Raw genomic sequence first — 20,210 nt, 5'->3', positions numbered from 1 at the left:
ATAAAGCAGCACCCCCACGCCTTTTTTTCCGCCTCAGCGAGGGAGGGGCCAGGTGGGTGCGTGCTGCTTATCTCAGCAAACAGGAATACGAACCCCACACAGCAGGATTCAGGCCTGAAACTTCAGCCGGGGATTAAGTAAAGCTTCCTGAGGCTGTGCCCCCGCCCGGCCAGGTGGAGCCACGCCTGAATTTTGGCAGTGCTGGTGAGGGGCGTGTACCCTGACTGTCTGCCCCCCTGCCTGCCCAGCGGGGGCTGCGTCCACATTTTGCCGGTGGTAGTGAGGGGCGTGTACCCCGAGGCTGTCCCCCCGCCCGCCCCCCGACGACCAGGGCCTCACCCGCACTTTAGCGGTGGTAGTGAGGGGCGTGTACCCCGAGGCTGTCCCCCCGCCCGCCCCCCGACGACCAGGGCCTCACCCGCACTTTAGCGGTGGTAGTGAGGGGCGTGTACCCCGAGGCCCCCATGCACTGCCGCTTCTCCATTTGCGCCTGGGGGCCCACCAGCGTGGTGAAGTTGGTGGCCAGGTGGCGCCGCAGCAGTGTCTTCTGGGGTGGGATGTTCAGCATCATGGCCAGTGTGTCTGAGTTGAAGCGTGGCTCCAGGATCTGCGGGGGGGGGGCACAAGAGGTGTGGATGGAAAGGAAATCTATCAGTCTGCTGTCAGTGTACAGATCTCTCAGTGGTGGCGTGTTGGGGGAGCGGAATCACGGCAAAAGACAAAAACAGACCAAATAAGCCAATCATAATGACCAGGCTCTTTTCACGCTCCACCTTAAACACCTTGGAGTCCGTGGTGGAGAAGAGCATAATCAAGAAAATGTTCTCCATTATGGACAATGACAGACATCCCCCGTATAATATGCTGCTTCAACACCTTCAGCAGCAGGGTCATTCAGCTCTGCTGCAACAGGGCAGAAATCAGTCCTGCCAACCACCATTGTAGGGAATCCATTAGGTGTCACGGTAGAAAAAAATCTAATTTGTGCTCTTCTGCGCTCGAGTTAGTAATTTGATCCCCCAAATTAATCACCAATCGGAGAGCACGAATTACTAACAGGAGCAAACAAATTAATAACTTCAGAGCACCAATTACTAATTCGAGCACACTAGGTCTGTCACTATATTAATAATCAAGTAAGAGGAGAAACGTGAGGAAGAACTGGTCACGAAAAGCCCTTCGTATTCCGCTGCATTTGTATTTTATAATGACAATGAGCAAAAGCTCACAAAGTGATTTAACAGCACTGCTTTGTGTCTGTTGGCACAAATCTCAACAACACCAAGGTGATGTGTGACAGACTGTTAGCAGATTGACTATCGGTGGTTAAAGGTAGAAAAGTTCTACATTTGGCTATAATATTTTCAACTCCTAAATGTTGCTATATAATCATTACCTAGTCTCGTTCAGCTCTACTCAAAACACGCAATATGTTAACAAAACATAATTAATGTGACGTGGTTATTATGTACAGTATTATGATGTGGTTAAGCTACACGGTAAAGCCTTAGTTTTAGCAGCGATTATTTTGATATACAGGAATCACAATAGAAAAATTAAGTCAATTGTTGAGAAACACAGGCTAGGCTACCTGGAGTAGCTAAATGGGAGTAGCTACTTGGAGTAGCTAAATCTACGGCTAATCTCCTCCGTCAAACCTGAATGTCTTCTTTTACGATGTATTTGCATGGCAGTTGTGCCGTGATGATATTCAAGTTCTGCTTTACAATACTGACAGACGGCTGCATTTTCTTTCACCTTTAATGTGTCGCGCTTCCAGTCTTTACTTGGACCCTCATCCTGCATGAGCCGTCTACCTTCTGCCATATTGCTGAGTAATCGAGAAGGAAATTTTCAATCGATGCTTTTTTAATAATCGAGTTTAATCGAGTCATAGTGACGGCTCTATAGCGCACAAATTCGTAACTCAAGCGCACGGATTAGTAACTTGAGAGCATGAATCGCTACGAAATAATAGTTTTTTTCTACCACGACACATAAGGGCCTCCTTACCATTGCATTGTACAACAGGGCACGTCATTGTCAAGCAAGGGGAGTGTTGGTCTCTGTAAGCTGCTCATGTATCCTGCACATTATCTGCAATCCTGCACATTATCTGCACATTACTTGCACAAAACTAGCAATTATTTGCACATAATTAGGATATTCTTTGTGCATTATTTGATTGTTTTTGTTTTATTTTTATTTTTTTATGAAATGCTGGGTTGTGATGTATGTTATATAATGTTACATGGTGTCAATAATGGTTCTGTAACTGGAGAATCTCTCTCTAAGGAATTAATAAAATTCTCCCCTCCCCCCTGACTCTCCCTCTCTCTTCCTCTCACTCTCTCTCCTCCCCTGTCTCACTCTCTGTCTTTCTCCCCCCTTCTGTGCCCCCCCCAACCCCCCCCCCCTCTGTAGGCGCCTCGCTGACTCACCAGCAGCCCTCCATGCACGCCGCTACCTCGCAGGTTGGCTGCGTATTCTGCAAGGTCCACCGAGCGCAGCCACTCCATCACGCGGTGGTTGGACCACTGGATCACCTCTGAAGGCGACATCTTGCTCTGCAATGGTATTATGCACAGTCCATAATAGGGCACTCCCCCCGATTAATTGTGAGGCTCGGTCGCAATAGCGTACCTCATCCCCTGGGCGGCGCCGCAGACAGTTCGGGTTAAACTTGTTGATGTGCAGCACATGGATGGCGCTCTTTATGCTCAGGTGATGCAGCAGGCTTGTGACCTTCAGGAAGAGGAGGTCGCTCTGCGAAGTGGGATGGGAGCGCCCTCGTGAGGACCTCACAGGTACTGCAGCATGTTTAAATGGCCTGTCAGCGGGGGCGGGGGCCTTACCAGCGTCAGGTACTGCAGCATCCTGCCGTCCACTCGCGCCTCGTTGAACTGGTCCTTGTACTGGGGCAAGCCGATGTCGTCGAGCCAGCCTGCGAATGCACAAGCGCGACGCTGTTTGGCATCGTCACACACGCTCGCCGGGGGGAGGGCATGGCCGTCGTGGTTGGTACGCACGTGTCACCCAGATGTGGTCCAGCTCTGCCGACTTCTCTGGCACCTTGGAGCTGAAGGAGCGCACGGCCAGCTGGATCTTCTTGCGGTGCAGGGGATGCTTGATTCCCATCTCCTGGGGGGCAAGAACATGTCACGCTGACATGCAGAGGTGGACGGGCCACCCCCAGCAGGAAGTGCCCCCCCCCACACTGTACCTTCTCAATGTCCTGGGGCGTGGCTGCTAGCAGTGTCTGTCCCGAGGTGACCCACAGCCGCGTGAGGCTCACATACTGCCCCAGGCCCTCGTCCTCCAGCCATCCGCACACCTGCTCCTTGGTCCACTTGACAAAAGGTGTGTTCTTGTCCCTAAGAGAAAGCAGCAGATGTCACTGTGTCATCAGAGTGCCCCCCCCCTTGGAACTGGTATGAATCCAGACTGAAACCGTCGTCTCTGTGTCTGTGCGGATTCGGCTAATGTACCGGATGGAGCTGCCGCTGTCGGGGGTGCGGGCAAGTCGGGGTCCTGCTGTGGCCCTCAGGCCCCCCCGCCTAAACGACGAGGGCTCCAGCTCGTCTCTTTGCAGGCTGCCCGACTGCGTCCTCCGGATCCTGAGGGGGACGGTGGCCGGTTAAATGTGCACCACGAGATGCATGTCAAACAAACATGACACTCATGCAGTGACTCACTTTCCCCAGAACTTCTTGATTCCCTTCTGGTTCTTCCTATGCTCTGGTGAGACAGGCGAGTTCTGGCCCGAATCCACGCCAGACGAGCTGGCTGAGACGTCCGGCGAGGCCCTCGCCTCCGTCTTCCCTGCAGCGTAGAGAAACGGAGACGCTTTCAGAGAGTTCGGCTGTGTGCGTCTCTCAATAGTGAGGGTGTGATTCCAGCCACGCACTCTGTGGTCTGGCCTGGGCTATAGGAAGCCACGTGCGCTCAGAACCGCACGGAAAGCAAACGTCTCGAGGCATGTGGAGTCACAGCTACACGGCGGAGCAGGAAAGACTGGATCTCTCTAGTTATGCAAGAAAAACATGTAGAAACCGAGAATAACCCACCAGCTCCAAAAAGATCTGGTTTCCCACGGGATACTGGTCTAAAGAAAAGCGGAGAGGGGGGGGGGGAGGGGGGTTGAAGTGCAGATGAAAGTCACACGCTCTGCATCCACAACATCTGCTCTGCAGGGCCAGCAAAGCACAACAAAGCAGCCTGAGCAGCCTTATGTATTATGCAAGATGCGTTAAGCTGGCGGTTATGTTCTACACAGCAATTAAGCCCGTGTGCGGTGTGTTTACTGAACGTGGAGCAGATGTATCGAATGTGTCGGTTGGAGCACCTGGTAGTTCAGCTTTCAGGTGTTTGGTGCACTCGATGGTGGGCTCAGGGCATTGTGTTTGCAGCAGGAAGATACAAAACCATGAGAGAGCAGACAGATGCCCCCAGGAAAAGCTGGTTAAGAGAGAATGAGCACAGGCCAGGCGGCTTTACAATGTAACTTTCCAGTGGGGGGGGTTGGTGCCAGGGCTCTTGTGGACTCGATGCGTAAAGCCGGAACACTGGAACATCGAGTGAGAGAGAGGGCAGGGCATAGAACAGAGGCAAAGGGTAGAGTGGTTAAGAGTGAGCAAGAGGGGCCGGGCAAGAACGGTAGCCATTAATACAAAAGAAAGAGTTTTGGGAAGAAGGCAGGGCGCCTCCTGCTGGTCAGCCCAGGAAGAGCGCTGCAGGGTCTCTTCACAGAAAAATCCACAGAAAAGGCAGGCAATCACTTCATCTTAACTGGCACACTCACCACCTCCATATGTATTTATTCTACTTTTAACTGTTTAGAATTAGCAAATGTTGTAGTAAATGTTTGGCCGCTTTCCCACTATGCGGTACACAGTACGGTACTCTTGGTATGGTACTTTTGGTACTTTCGCGTTTCCACTGACTTCCGGTCGAGTACCAGTACCGAAAGTGCCAAACCAGCTGGGGTACTTTGGTACTTCGGTACTTTGGGGTGGGAGTTTAAACGCTTTGTTTGTCGACTTGTTATGCAAATAGCCTGCCTCTGAAACACAATACCAACGCCGCCTTGAAAACAGCCGCAAACTCAGAAAAAAACGAAGTAAAAAATATGCAATTTCGTCGTAAGAAGATATAAAACAAAAAGATCCGGATGGCAGGACAAGAAATGAAAAAGTATTTTGTTGAATATACTAATACAGCACGTATATAGGATATATTAGATTTTGTCGTAATAAATATTGGGGTATTTATAAAACAGGAGTTCTATAAAAAAGGAAAATTTCTCACAAACTCCTCTTCGAGTGATTTAAATGGCAAGGATGAAATGATTATGATTATCTTGGAGTACGCATGCAGCGCTCATGTAAAAGCAGCTAAGGTAAAGCTTTAAACTTATTTGTAAACATAAAAAAAAATCTATAAATGGAATAATAATTTAAATTGCAACGCTTGCTAAGTTAGAATTAGAATTAGGTGATCTGTGGTCATTGTTGACACACCACAGCACACAACAACAAAATGTGTCCTCTGCATTTAACCCATATGTGACATAGCAGGGGGCGGCTAATTCAGTGCCCGGGGAGCAGTGCTTGGGGGCGGTACCTTACTCAGGGCACCTCAGTGGTGCCCTGAACCAGCAATCTTTCAATTACAAGTGCATGTCCCTAACCATTAAGCCATCACTGCCCCGGTTATTTCCCATGAGAGTAACAGAGAAAAGTATTTTAGCAAAACTTTAACCCCCCACGCTATAATGTCCATACAGAATTGAAAGTAAGAAAAAAGCTTTATTTTAATATAGCTGACAAGCGATGTAAGAATTGTACGTGCATAACATGCAATGTTGGTATTAATCAGCATCAGCAAGCCGTATAATATACTACAGCCTTTTTTTGAATTCAGTACAAAATGCCCCGCCTTGAGTTGTGATGTCATTCGGCACCAGTACCAGTTTTTATGCTGCCGGAAAACCAAAACCTTGAAGTGCCGTACTTCTGGTACTTTCTCAAAGTACAAAAAGTACAGTACCTGGGGTGGTGGAAAAACGCACAGAGATGAAACAGCACCACCTTCAGGCTGCCCTCTGCACTGGCAGACGCTATGTCAACAGGTCACCTGATCCCAGTGTTGTATTGTAAACAGGCGGCTGATAGCCGGGTGTCGGTAACACAACCCCCAGTGACACATACTCAGGATGAGGTCGCCGTCATTCCTGGGCGCTGCGGGCGACGGCGTCTCTCTGCTCCCATTCTGCGCGGCCAGCCACCGCTTCCCTGGAAGTGTCTGAAATTTACCGCTTTCCGGATGTCGGATCTGGGAACAGGAAACACGGGACTTAAAAGCGGCAAGTGGGAGCTTTGGTGTACGGGGGACATGCAGGGGAGGGGGGGGGGGGCATAGAGGAGGATGCATTTCGGAAGTAAAGCTGAGTGTTACAGGTTTCAAAGCCGGCGGAGGTGAGTCGGCCTCCTTCAGAGACAGCAGATCCAGGTCAAACACATACAGTCCGAGAGTTAAAAAGGGCAGGAATCAGAGAGACGGCTCAGTGCTTTGAGTGTGGGGTTAAAGGTCACAGTGACATCATCCAGTGGAAATACCTCTGGCGATACGCAGTGTACTGGCTCCCCAGCCGCAAGCTGTCAGTGCATGTGAATCAAAAGAAGGGAGAGCGTGAGCGACGTCACGCAAAGGCACTCAGAGCTGTGGTCAGAGGTTTACATTCACTCATCAGGGGCATGAATGTCATTTTTTAAGCTTTTAATGATTTATAAGAACCATTCTTTTCATCATCTTCAATGATTTTTAAAAACAAGAATTGGGTGCATAAGATTGAATATATTTTGGATTTTCTGCAATCCACACAGGGTCAATAATTATACATACTGTAATATTTGGTTAAATGTCCCGTAACAAGTTGCACCCAGATAAGATGCTTTCTGTCGCCATCAGCAAGCTTCTGGCATAGTTCTGGCTGGATATTTGACCACTCTTCTTGGCAGAGTTCACTTAAATTGGTTGTTTTCCCGGCACGGACCCGGCTTTTAAGCAGAGTCCACAAATTTTAAATAGGGTTGAGGTTTGAGAAAGCCATTCCAGAAGCTTAATGTCAGCCTGCTTTATCCATTCCAAAACCAGTTTTACAGTGACACACTTCAAACTACATTTATTCAGAGTGACACTGTTAAAATGACACTTATTCACAGTGACACTTGTGAAACGACACTTTAACCAGGGATGGTATAATCGCGGACCTTTTTTCCCTAAACATTAGCCAGTGAAACAGGAAGAGCTGAGGCCATGTGAAGTGTTTAGCCCCCTTTTAGTTGCCCCCTGTTAGTTATCACAGTTGGACCCCATCACCATATGCTGTGACAAAAGAGGAACATGGAGGCCAAACCTGCACAGGTCCACACTGCAGCTCCTCTAGACTGGAGGACAGCATCCGTGTTTTTGTCCTGGTGAATGACAATGAACATTAAAGTCATTACTAAACACAAGTTGGAGGGCTCATGGAAGTGCAGTTTCACCAACGACCCCTAGGTGTCCCCTTTGAGCAGAGCAGCCCGATCAGAGAAATTATCTGGCCTTTGGCTGGTGTTGAACCAGTCAATGATGTAAACAGGGTGGATGTTTAAAAGTCATATAATCCAGTGACGTCTTCACTTACCACTGTCCGTTCGGGCAGCTGGCGTTGCCAGGTGACACTGCAGACCCAGGGGACACTGCAGACCCTGGAGACACCTGTGTACTCCTGGAGCACAAAGGTGGAGCCCTTAAAAACAGCTCAGGGATACATGCATAACCATAACCCTCAGCCCTCTCTGTCACCTCCCTACCTGGAGTTAAGAGAAGATGGGGAGGCCACGATCGGTGAGGAACCCCTGGAAGACACCTGGGGGAGGGGAGAGTGGGAGTCAGAGGAGGTGCAAGGGGCAGGAGCGGCTGCACAGTGTGGAGGGGTGCGACTCTCACCTCCAGGCGGAGGATCTCCACGCTGGCTCTGTGAGTGAGACCCCTCAGCCCCCCGCTTCTGGAGAGATCCTCCTCACTGCCACCTGGCAGCTTCTCATTGGCTAATTGGCAGGTAAACAACAAAACAAGGCATTAATCCCAGCTGCCAGATGGGTCTGTATGTAATATGATAATGCAACACTTTTATTCTCAAAGTGAGTAAAAACAAATTACCTTGAGCGAGGCCCATGTCATCCTTGATCTTTCTGTACTGTTCTAGAAGGGCGCCCAACTCCTGGATGCGTCGGTCCTGAAGCCAAGCAATTGGCTTTTTAGTTAAACAGGCAACGCGGCACAACCATAACAAGTGCCAGGATGGGTCTCCAATCCCGGGGGGGGGGCATGCAGACGGCACAAACGTGGGATTGGAGTCTCCAGCCTGCCAGACGTGTGATCTCAGTGCACGAAAGGACCAGCACTGAAGTGTAAAGACACTGATTCTGAATGGAAATGCAAATCGCCCAGTTAATAAATAATAAGCCTCCAGGCTGACCCGCTTTTTTCGGACCCGCAGCTCAGATTAATGTGCATCATTGTGGCCGCCGCCCACCTGTCAAACTGTGTCCCCTTTCATAGTAAGCAGCTGCATGACAAACGATTGCGTTCTCAGCCAGACGGTAGCAGGGCTCAGGTCCAAAGGCAACGTCAGGACCCCGTATCCGGAATAGGAACAGAGCCCTTTTCTAAAATGCAGCTTGCGTGGGACTTTCCGTAACAACGGGTTTATACTGCGGTGTGATTCATGTCTGTGGCTTGCGGCTTTTAGTCGTCTCATGGACTTCTATCTTCACCCGCACGCATGCATGGGTTGTAAAACAAAAACGGCCCGTGTGGGCAGGCTCCAGGCTTGTGGCTGCAGATGTTGGGCATTTTGTGACGGGAATAAATCACTCTGTGGTTCGACTCTGCTCTTCACTAAATGCGTCAAGCTGGTATAGTGATTCCGGGCAGATTCTGCACCATAGTACAGATATCTGTGCATGACGGTATTGTGAGTGACGTGAGTGTGGCGGTCACTGACCTTCTCCTCATTGGCTGCCAGCAGAGCCTCCATCCCAATTCTCAGTCTCTGCAGCTCCTGATCTGCAGCGAGACAGACATCAGCTGCCAGAAAACCGCAATCGCCAGTGAAAATATTTTCCTTTTCCTCAAAATAACTTTCCGATGTGGATCGAGCATCTGGCTGCAGTCATGCGGGCTGGAGACGTCTTGCTCGCCCTTAATAACCGCTCTCAGGAGGCCGTCGGAGGATGAGGAGACACCCAGATACAGTTCATGGGCAGTGTGTAGGGAGGCGGATTGGGGGGGTGGAGCGATGTGCTGGATCACTAAAGCTCTCAAACCCGGTACAAGCAAGCAAAATTTGGAACTTAAGGCCTTGGATTGGACTCACTGTTTCTAGCTAGTTGCTAGCCCCCACCCTCACCCAGTGACTGGAATGTAAAGTACCATTAGCATGTGGCGGGGGGGTTACACTACTCATGAGCACAGACATCCCCCTACTGTGGTTAATGTCCACCCCCCCATTCCCCCTCGGACTGATGGACAGGGTGTGACAGGCAGGACACGGTGTGACAAATAACTGATGACGGGGGGTGGGGGGGGTGGTGACTGATGAGCCTTTCAGGCTTTTTCTGCAGGGTAGGTGGGGGGCTGCATAGCGACGACAGCATTGGGGGGGGATCAGGAGCAGGGGACTTTTACTTTTCTTAGTAATGGACGTGGTCTTTGGCAGCTGAAGAGTGTAAAACAGGTACGCAAGAACACAAGTATGGTCAAGTATGCATATTGGGAGGCAGCCAAGCTGGTCCCGGGGCAGCAGTGGTCACTTGGCCGCTTGGCCCCGCCCCCGGCCCACCTGCATGTGACTGTCTCAGGCTCCGGAGCCCAGCGTGACAGTACCTCTCTCTGCATTGTCGTCAGATGCCGGGACACGGGACAGAAGCTGCATCTGCAGACCCTCGATTTCGGCATCTTTTGCCGCCAGGAGCTGCTGAAGGTTTGAGATTTCAGCCTGGGGGGGGGTGGTTAGAGAGAGGGAGGGAGAGAGAATGAGTTCTGTTACTGAGAGAAGCACTCAAAAGATGATCGCATACATATCAACTGACACATGTATAACAAACATACATAAACACATACAAACATACACACACGCATTTACAAACATACATAAACACATACAAACATACACACACGCATTTACAAACATACATAAACACATACAAACATACACACACGCATTTACAAACATATATAAACACATACAAACATACACACACGCATTTACAAACATATATAAACACATACAAACATACACACACGCATTTACAAACATATATAAACACATACAAACATACACACACGCATTTACAAACATATATAAACACATACAAACATACACACACGCATTTACAAACATACATAAACACATACAAACATACACACACGCATTTACAAACATATATAAACACATACAAACATACACAGACACATTTACAAACATATATAAACACATACAGCCATGTAAAGAATGAAGAGACCACAGCACAATTTTTTGTTTCACTCATTTCTCAATTTATGGGTGTGCATCTGTGAATAATATATATATATATATATATATATATTTTGCAAACTCCAGCCTGGTTGTTTTCTTTCTCATTAATGAAGGGCTTCTTCCTTGCTATATGGGACTTCAATCCTGCTTTCTAGGAGCCTGATATGAACTGTCCTAGCAGTGCACTTCACACCTGCACTTAATGTTTCCCATTCTTTTTGAAGGTCACTTCATGTCATCCTACAATTCATGAAAAATTGTCAAATAAGTTAACCGACATCTCTGGCTTTAGAAATTCGCTTCTGCCCTCTGCCTGGCTGGTTGCTGGTCGTTCCCAGTGTCTCCTGCTTCACCTTATTCTTGAGTACTGCTGTCTTAGAAATTTTGTACCTAGAAGCGACCTGCTGCTCAGTATAGTATTCTGCAAACCGGGATTTAAAAATGCAGATTTGTTTAAAAATATAGAGTGGTCTCTTAATTTTTTCCATGGCTGTGTACAAACACACTATACAAAAATACAAATTGCATAGGTAACTATGCAAGTAGGAAAAATGAAATGGGAAACTCAATATATATAAATATCAACCCATAACTAATTAAAAAGCAAGAACATCTCTAACGTATCAGTTTAAAAGTGGAAAATGAGAGTAGTGACTACAAGTTCAAGCCGGCAGGAGCACGGGGTGTGGAACTAGAAGTGAGGCCCAGGGTGTTCATACCACCACAGATGGTCACCCCAGGCCAACCCTAGTGACCGTACATATGGAAGGTGCTGTTTGGTTGGGAAACGGGAATGTTTTTCGGAGGGAGAGAGGGCAGGGGGTTGTCAGGAGAAGGAGGGCTCCTGACCAGAGAGACGCTAGACCGTCTGCATTAAGGCCGCAAGACCAGTAGGGGGTGCCAGCAGCCCATCAGGCTGCCCTGCTGAGGTTGTGATGCCCTCAGGGGGCTTACAGCCAGCCAGTCAGCTCAGGCGATGACAGGCCTAGAAGCGACGCTGTGTTCCGTCCTGCAGCCTCGGACAAAAGCCTCACACTCAGCGGAGCAGCTCATGGTCACAAAGTGTAAAAAGCAAACCGCCATTTTATCGCAGTTAAAAGGAGAATCTAAATGGTGCGCCCCCCCAAGACATGCCCAAAATCAAAACACAAAAGCCTCAACAATCAGATCATCAAGCCAAGTGTCTATATGACAGACAGAGACACTGCAATATGGCTGGTTAGGGCAGCAGGGTTTGAGGGTCACGATGGCGGCTGAACAGATGAGCGCCCGCCCGGTGCCCTCTTTACCTTGGTGGACTTCAGTTTCCTCTCATACTGGCATTTCTCCCCTTCCAGCTCATCCACTTTACTCTTCAGGTGTCTGAGCTCCTGCAGGAGGCCCTGTCCATGTCAGAGACACGAATGAGAATCAGCATCGCCGCTTTGATAATGTCCCCGAGATGATGGTTAACTCTGCTGCAGGATGCATGCAAATGAGAAAGGGGACACTTCAGCTCTTTTTGTAGGGAACTACATCATCACACCGTTTTATCACGTTCATTTCCCCAAAATGCAATTAAAAATGATCCTACCACTTACCATGATAAAACAGTATTTTTACACATGGCTACCAGTACAAGGTTTATTTTTACTAGAGGAAGATGGGAAAACAGGAAGGCAAAGACAGTTTGTGAAATTCTCATGGACACCGTTTTCCAGCAGTGCGGCCACTTCAGAGCCCGAACCAATATGGCCGCCGCCGCGGTTACGGGTGTGGGCCTGTGCCCTGGAGTGGCAGCTGCCGACGGCCGTGTCTGTTAACGACTGACACACACACACGGCACAGGCTCGAAATTTGGATGCTTGAACTGGTGTCCGATGATAAGTGACGGACCAGTAAAATCCAGCTTGGAGGAGGAAGAGGAAAATGACACAAACCCAGAAGAAGCACCCATGCAGACACTCTATGCAGAGCCATGGCACCGAGAGTGATGACCACGCGGGATTAGTGACCCACAGAGCCACACGACGGCACCCCCACAGGGCCCCCTAGGGGCCAGCGGTTAGTGTTAGCGCCCGCGGCGGCCGTGCAGGACGGGGAGCATACGTTCTCGCCCTTATTTTGACTGGGGTCCTCAGCAGGTGCGCTGCACGGGCCTTGGACCGGCCACGCGTGGGGCCCCTCGGCGCTACGGCCAGCCTGGCCCTCCAGGGCCTGCTTCTCCTGGATTCTGGTACTGATCTCCTGCTGAAACTTACACATCTGCTCCTGGAGCTCGCTAATCAGATTGACTACACACTGGGAGGAGGAGGGGAGAGAGGGAAACACAAACAGAGAGGCGAGTGCATGAGAGGAGAGCCACGGGGCAGGAGTGGAGCCACAGAGTACCTGATGGGGGCGGGTGGGCGGGCGTGTGAGCAGGGGGGGCGCTCTAGGCAGCACTGTGCCCTTTCCTGCTCCGTACGACAGGATGTTTAAGGACTGGCTACAGTCTGCCAGGTATGGGGGTGTTCGTTTGCCCAACACACTCTCCTGGGGGGGGGGGGGGGGGCAGAGTGGTTACACTCATCCCGAGCGTGACAGAAAAAAGAAACAGAACGGCTGACAGAGCCCAGCGCCTTCTGGAAGGAGACCATGGCGCCTGGCGGTCATGCAGCCTCTTTCCTGTCCGTATTCGTGTTTTCGAAATGGCACTGATTGTCGGTTTTAGCAAGAGAGCAGAAGCTTCCTCTCCAGATGTTAACACTTGGACCATGTGACCAAAGGAAGCTTCATGAGTCAATTCCTGTGGCCCGTCTGTCAATGACAGGCACTGATTCCCATCCACGTCGGGGGGGATCCAGGCTGGGGAGACACCCTCAGTGAAAGCATCCCTGAGCCCAAAGAGCACGTCTGCCATTCCACATCCCAGGACAGGTCATGCCAGCTGCTTGTTGACTCAACACACAGACAAACAGGAACATTAACGCCTCAGCGAATCATAGAGCTGCTAGCTGTGTGGAGACATCATCCCCCCCCCCCCCGCCCCTCCCCCTCGCAGGGGCAGGAGGACAAAACCTGACTCCCAGACATCATGTGAAACACTCTCAGGCCCACCAGCGCTGCACGACGTCTTGCTGAGGTCAGCCTGCGTCCACCTTCGCTATCAGACCCTAAAGAGTCTCTCTGGTGTCCACGGCAGTAAGTGACGGCTGTGTAAATAAGACAGCAGCTCATGCTGGGGTCATATGACAGCCACACATTCAGTGAGGCAGAGATAAGGTCAAAGGGGACTTCAGAAAACAACACGGGGAGGAGAGGGAGAGTGGGCGAGATAGGGGGAGAGATGGGGGAGAGGGAGAGTGGGCGAGATAGGGGGGAGAGATGGGGGAGAGGGAGAGTGGGCGAGATACGGGGGAGAGATGGGGGAGAGGGAGAAGGAGAAGATGGAGAGAGAATGAGGGAGAGACAGGGAAAGACAGAGAGAGAGAGAGAAGGGAGAAAGAGCGAAGGGGAAGAGGGAGAGACAGAGAGAGGGAGAGACAGAGAGGGAGAGAGAAGGGAGAAAGGGAAGAGAGAGAGAGGGAGAAACAGAGAGATGGGGAGACGGAGAGAGAGATAGAGAGAGAGAGTGAAGAGGGAGAGGGAGAAACAGAGAGATGGGGAGACGGAGAGAGAGATAGAGAGAGAGAGTGAAGAGGGAGAGGGAGAAACAGAGAGATGGGGAGACGGAGAGAGAGATAGAGAGAGAGAGTGAAGAGGGAGAGGGAGAAACAGAGAGATGGGGAGAGTCACCAGAGCAGCTGCTAAGGACGCATTTCTAAGTCAGCACAATGGTCTCATTGAGGTGGACGGGGCTCCTCGTGTCGCCCTTTGAAGAGCGAGGTGATCAGCCCAGAGCTATAAACTGCCTCCCTGAAAGGTGTAAGGCAGCGATACCACCCCCCTGGCAGCTGGCCATAGTGTTTCCCAGTGACTGTTCCACTTCTGGCTTGTTTTTCTAACCTGTCCTCACTCGACAAATGGACCAAAGTCGCAAAGAAATTCCCAGCTGCGCAGCTAAAACCTCTCCCTCTTTAAACTATTCAACATTTGAACTGTAAAACACAGAAAAAATGCATCCAAATATTTGCACGCATCTTTTGAAGCACTGAAAACCCCCCGCCGCCCGAAAGCCTATTATGAAACAAAGTGCTCTTAGTCATGGGGGGGGGTTCACTCAGGGTGTCAGTACAGAGAGCCGGGTGTTTACGGGGGGTCTCACTGGGGAAGGGGGGTATTATCTGTTATCTGAAAAAGTCCTGTGGGGTCTGTTTGATCTACGTACGACGTGATCATTTGCCCCCCACTTACCCCCCGGCCTACAGAAACACCACACTGACCCTAAATAGATAAACACAAGCTCTGCAAACTCCCCTGAACATTTACCCAGCACCCCCCCCCCCAAAGTATATTTCACGAGTCTCTTTTGTTAGGCAACGCTGTGTTTGTACAGGACGCTAAAGTTATTTGGCCTGTAAACCTGTTCCCACATTTGATGTGGTAAACTGCTCTCCCACCATCATGGAGCCCAGTCTAGCAGAACCGTCCTGTCAGTATTTGAGTGTCTAATGACACCCAACCAACAAACCTTTTCCATCCACACTAAGTACCGAGTCTCCTATCTGTGGCGGTTCAGCTTCTGGCAGCTGTCGGGGTAAGTCACCGCTGTGGCTGTAAGGACGCGGACCCCCACCCCCGTCCCAGGCCCGCTCTTCACCGCGTACCTCTGCTTTCTGCTGCTTGTCCTCTCTATTGCCCTGTTGCTGCTCCTCCATGCCCACCAGCTTCAGCTTCAGGTAGGAAACCTCATCCATAAGATCCAATTTCTGTGTCTCCAGCGAAGTTCGTCTCAGGAGTTCCTGTGGGGGGCGCACGGGGACAGACACAGGGACGCACGGGGACAGACACAGGGACGCACGGGGACAGACACAGGGACGCACGGGGACAGACACAGGGACAGACACACGGATACATAAGAAGCTCGAGATGCCGTTCCGTTCCAGCAACAGTAGCAGCCCCTAAACCAAAGTTTAGTGAGGATCTACTTCTCCTAAATATATCCTGCTATGCACTCTATTTTTATTTGCTCTGTCGGCAGCGAGCACATGAGCGGCAGGCAGGATTCAGCTTGTGTTTTCTGAGGAAAACAAGACTGGAGAGTGAAACCCTTGTTCTTCAGACCAAACGGGGGCTTTCTCTTCTTTTTGCTTGTTTGTTTACAAACCATGGGCCTGTCAGAGGTTATGGTGATAACCATCAAAGGAGCAGTAGCGCAGAGATGTGCCGTCCGTAACCGTGATGATACCGACTGCTGCGTGAAGACTCACAGAAACAAAAAATGTGCGTTGCGAAGCCATGGTATCCCAGCTTTTGGAAAAAAAAAACGCAAACGGAAAGTTCTGTGTGCAGGTCGGCAGCAAAATGAGAGCTGCAGGGAAAATGTGGAAAACTCATAATTACACCGTGTGAGTTACAGCAGACCGTTGGCATGGTTACGGATCATGGTTTCACTTTGGACGGGACCCACCGACACTTCAGACAGGCAAGACGCGAGACGGCTAAACTGTGGCCCGAGGCGGGTCCTCGCATGAAGGGACCCGAGCAGCTAGAAAGAGAGCTTGAAAGCGGGTGCTGAGTGGCTGCCGTTCCGTCTCGTCGGGCTCTGGGAGGTGCTGTAGCGCTCTGGCTCACTCGGCTGCTGTGTACCGTGACGCTCTCACATTTCAGGGCCCCGAGCCGCCACTCTCCCATGGCACGGCGGCCTTTGGCTGCCGCACTTTACGCGGCTTTGCCACTCTGTACTGTGCTTTGCCTTCCGAGCCGGAAATCCCTGAATCTGAATGCAAGGTGTGCCCAGAACAATTAAAGGTGTGACAGAGGCCAGATTCTCACCAGGCCGGAAAGGCTGAATGCTGCCCCCCCGGCTACTTCATGCAAATTATAATGCTGAAAACAATAAACAAAACTCCAGGCAGCAAGGCATGCTGGGACACAGGAAGCCCATGAAAGCAGCCCTAAAAGTGAGATGGGCAGCTGAAGTACCTCCAGTCCCCCAGGGAGAGCAGCATAGTGATGCGTTCTCCTGCCCGCCGGGGCGGGGCAATCCTGCACACGCTTGGGTTTCATCACAGGTGGAAATGTTGAGGCCAAAGCACCGGGCCTGAGCACAGAATTTAAAGGGTCCAGCATGTGGGACTTAGTCTGTCAGCTGACAGGAACCTCAAAGCTGAATGGCCTCATTCACCCCTTAACATCACTCTGCACACTCACTTCCCACAGGAACGCCAGACAGAGCTTTACGATACTGTGTTGTGTGGTTACTACAGATTTATGAGGATTTATAAGCACAATTACTTCCTAAGTCTACAGTATGTGTTTCGCTCACAGCACCCCTGCCAGTTTTATCCACAGAAATCAGAACTAAAATTACTTGAAAACTGATGTAAAAACACATGAAAATATCCAGGGCAAAGACAGCATGAAACAGCGTTAGATCTGGGCCTCAGCGTTTCACGAAGGAAAAAAAAAAACAACAAAAGCACTGTGACCCAGCGTCATGTGACCTGTGGTCACATGGCATCAGGTCACCCGCTGTCCTGCTGTGTTGTGTAACCTGCCCTTTGGATGTGGCCACGAGCTGAACTTAATCAGATTAAGCAGAGTGACTACCTCCCCCCTCCCGAGAATGCGGCTCGTGTTTGTGTGTAGGTCGCTGTATCAGAACGGACAGTGGAAAACGGGTACACTCCACAAGCGGAGGTGACAGAAGCACACTTTCCACATGCGAATGCCAGAGTGTGACGTGCCCCGGAAAAGAAACAGCTGCCAAACTCTCAACAACATTCACAGCGAAATCAAACCCTCTGTGGGTGGAGATGGCAAAGTGAAACCAGCTGTAAGTCAGTGACGGTATCAGGGTCAGCATCAGAGCTGTGTGTGCAGGAGTCAGAGTCAGAGTCAGAGTCGAGTGTGTGGGAGTCACAGTCAGAGTCAGAGCTGAGTGTGCGGAAGTGAGAGTTGGTTTGTGGTGGTTTCCTCTGGTAGTGCCCGCCAAGTGTGCGGGAATTGTATGTGTTATGAGAGTACAGCTACAGACACACTTGCCCAGTTGTGCCCACATCCAAACGCCATGACATCACGCAGCATAGACTCCGGGTGGGGTGGTGGTGGCTCCGGCGTTCAGGTCCCTACCTGCTGCAGCATCTCCTCAGTGGAGTCGAGCTTGTGCTGGTGCTCCTCCAGGTTACTCTCCAGGTCCCTGATCTTCTCTCCCTGCGCCTCCACCTGATCTGTGAGCACACTGACCTGCCAGGCCAGAAACACACGCTCCGTCAGTGCGTGACACTCCGCCCCCACCTGGGGAAGGTACAAACTCCAGGGGCACGCCCCTCTGACACACTGTGCCCAGGGCCCTTCCCTCAAAACGCGTCACAATACCAGGAAGCGGATGGGAGCAGGACTCTACCACGGTCGCGTAAAAGTTTAACCTTGTGGAAGGCAGGCAGGGCTTGGGGCAAAGCAAAACTGTTTAGTGAGGGTGAAATGCAACCGATTGGCCAGGTCCTAGGAGCAGGGAATGTGCCACCGTCTCTGGGAAAGCGGCCTGAAGACGGGCCAAGTCCAACAAGCCAGGACACGATTTTAAAAGGTGCTGGACAAACCGCCCCGACGCAGCACGCAACCCAAAACACACACACACACACACACACACACACACACACACACACACGACCTACAGCCATGCCCTACCACACTGTACCTGACACCTTGTGAAACTGGACCTGTCACACGTCACACAAACAAACAGGAACGGCACCCTGGCCGAGTGCAGCCTAACACACCAGCTTCATACAGTAATTATAGCTGTGGCAGGTAGGAATGCCGGGAATGCCGCAGGCAGTAAAAAAGCATGACTGCGAGACGGCTGGGATACGCATCACCTGGCTATATCGGGCAAGGCATCATGGGACCCTGCAGTGTTACTGCTCGCTGTTAACTAAAGTGATCAACACCATTAAAGGAGGACAGACACTTGCCCCCACCACCCCTACCCAGCCCCCCCAGGAGCCGAATGGCACCGCAGCATGTCCCTGGGGGTAGATACCAGCTCACCTGCAAGACAAGGGACTCCTTGTCCCCCTCTAAGCGTGACAGACGTTCTTGGTAGCCCTCATTGCTCACCGGGGTTTGAACGTTTCCCTGTGAGGAGGTAACAGGAGGAGAGCCAATCAGCATAGAGAGAGCAAAGTGGACAGAAGCCAGCCTCTCTGGGGACATGAGGTCACTAAGGACAGGAGGGAGCCAGACAGAGCAGCGAAGGCCTGGAAAGGAGTCTGTAGTGATGTTAGTGTTAGCTCACGAGCACAGGTCACCTGGGGGATTATTTACATGTTTTATAGCACAGGAAGAGCACTAAACGGCAGTCATACCAGACACATCACTATAGGGACCATAAGTGAAACAGCAGTTATACTGAACACATCACTATAGGGACCGTCAGCGAAACGGCAGTCATACCAGACACATCACTATTAGAACCATAAGCAAAACAGCAGTCACACCAGATACGTCACTATAGGGACCGTAAGTGAAACAGCAGTCATACCAGACACATTAATTTTCTGCCTTAATCCAAAAATAACCTGTATCAGCATGAAATGGGCAATGCACCTCTAAGTTTATCATGTGAAGCTTTTTAGCTAAAAAACACAAATAAAAATCAGCTCTTTGCACATTGAAGATACTGTAATCATGTCCTTGTAGGAAATCATATCATCATAACGCTGTTATGGACACCAAAGATATAATCCCCCGTAGAGAGGGACATTTTATGGTTCACTCTAGACATCTGGAGCCAGGAGTCCAGCCTTCTTGTTAGAGAAAAAGACCCGACATTTCTGGACTTTTGGGAGCTTTGATGGGAAACGTCATTTTTTGTAAGTAAAAGCCAATAGGACCCTTTGAGGATGTTGCAGGCTGTACATGCTACCTGTATTTACTGAAAAGGGTTAGTCCACCTTAACAGGCAGCTCTAACAAATCAATGGCCTGCGAAACGGTAAAGGGAAATTTTTAAAAGAGATGGTGAAAGTGAACTGTTAAACTGAAACGTTGGGATTAAAATTCAGTTTTACATAAATACACATCTTTTGAATTTCCATCTTCATAAACAAATTTTAGTCAGATGCTGAAGCATACAGCTCAAGTTACTAAATGTGTTTGTTTGTTTTTATTGTCAGATGACTGTAAGCATAATATGTCCAAATGGATTTAGTTATAATATTACAGTTATAATATTACAGGTTTATATCTATTTAAGGGTGAAACATTAAGACATTTTTATCGGTTAAAGACATGCCTAACACGTAGGGCTGCCACTGTCAATCCAAAAAAATACAGGCTGCTACCCCTGGCGCCCAGGGGGGGTCTCCCATGATAACATTCACAGAGTGGGGAGGGGGGGCCTCATTCACGAGCACTTTGGGGATCAATCCCGTCTTGTACAGGTTTTTTTATATATACAGGATGAGTGGCAACTCTACTAACACCACTAAGGACAGAAATTAATTACATCAAGTCATGCAAAGTGTTCCCAAAAAGTACAGCTAACAGTGCAGGGAAGG

General features: G+C 50.1%; 1 protein-coding gene across 8 annotated transcripts in view; it reads right to left on the bottom strand.

Moving 5' to 3' along the window:
- Window positions 1–20,210, bottom strand: part of ppfibp2b (PPFIA binding protein 2b) — a 32,841-nt gene that overhangs the window by 759 nt on the left and 11,872 nt on the right. For 5 of the 8 annotated variants that reach the window (XM_072718145.1, XM_072718147.1, XM_072718149.1 and 2 more), the window contains 22 exons: window positions 18,701–18,787; window positions 17,780–17,893; window positions 15,313–15,447; window positions 12,674–12,865; window positions 11,875–11,967; window positions 9,934–10,045; window positions 9,053–9,114; window positions 8,206–8,281; window positions 7,993–8,093; window positions 7,857–7,912; window positions 7,688–7,771; window positions 7,418–7,475; window positions 6,618–6,656; window positions 6,210–6,333; window positions 3,696–3,822; window positions 3,489–3,617; window positions 3,224–3,374; window positions 3,030–3,141; window positions 2,856–2,944; window positions 2,644–2,766; window positions 2,442–2,567; window positions 419–607 (listed from right to left, as the gene is read on the bottom strand). In XM_072718145.1, coding sequence (XP_072574246.1) covers window positions 419–607; window positions 2,442–2,567; window positions 2,644–2,766; window positions 2,856–2,944; window positions 3,030–3,141; window positions 3,224–3,374; window positions 3,489–3,617; window positions 3,696–3,822; window positions 6,210–6,333; window positions 6,618–6,656; window positions 7,418–7,475; window positions 7,688–7,771; window positions 7,857–7,912; window positions 7,993–8,093; window positions 8,206–8,281; window positions 9,053–9,114; window positions 9,934–10,045; window positions 11,875–11,967; window positions 12,674–12,865; window positions 15,313–15,447; window positions 17,780–17,893; window positions 18,701–18,787 — 2,379 coding nt within the window. The remainder of the gene's footprint in view (window positions 1–418; window positions 608–2,441; window positions 2,568–2,643; window positions 2,767–2,855; window positions 2,945–3,029; window positions 3,142–3,223; window positions 3,375–3,488; window positions 3,618–3,695; window positions 3,823–6,209; window positions 6,334–6,617; window positions 6,657–7,417; window positions 7,476–7,687; window positions 7,772–7,856; window positions 7,913–7,992; window positions 8,094–8,205; window positions 8,282–9,052; window positions 9,115–9,933; window positions 10,046–11,874; window positions 11,968–12,673; window positions 12,866–15,312; window positions 15,448–17,779; window positions 17,894–18,700; window positions 18,788–20,210) is intronic. The other 3 variants (XM_072718151.1, XM_072718152.1, XM_072718146.1) reach the window with 2 other exon arrangements.

The sequence above is a fragment of the Paramormyrops kingsleyae genome, chromosome 11 (assembly GCF_048594095.1).
Source record: "Paramormyrops kingsleyae isolate MSU_618 chromosome 11, PKINGS_0.4, whole genome shotgun sequence".
NCBI lineage: Eukaryota > Metazoa > Chordata > Actinopteri > Osteoglossiformes > Mormyridae > Paramormyrops > Paramormyrops kingsleyae.
This window is presented reverse-complemented; position numbering and strand designations above follow the sequence as displayed.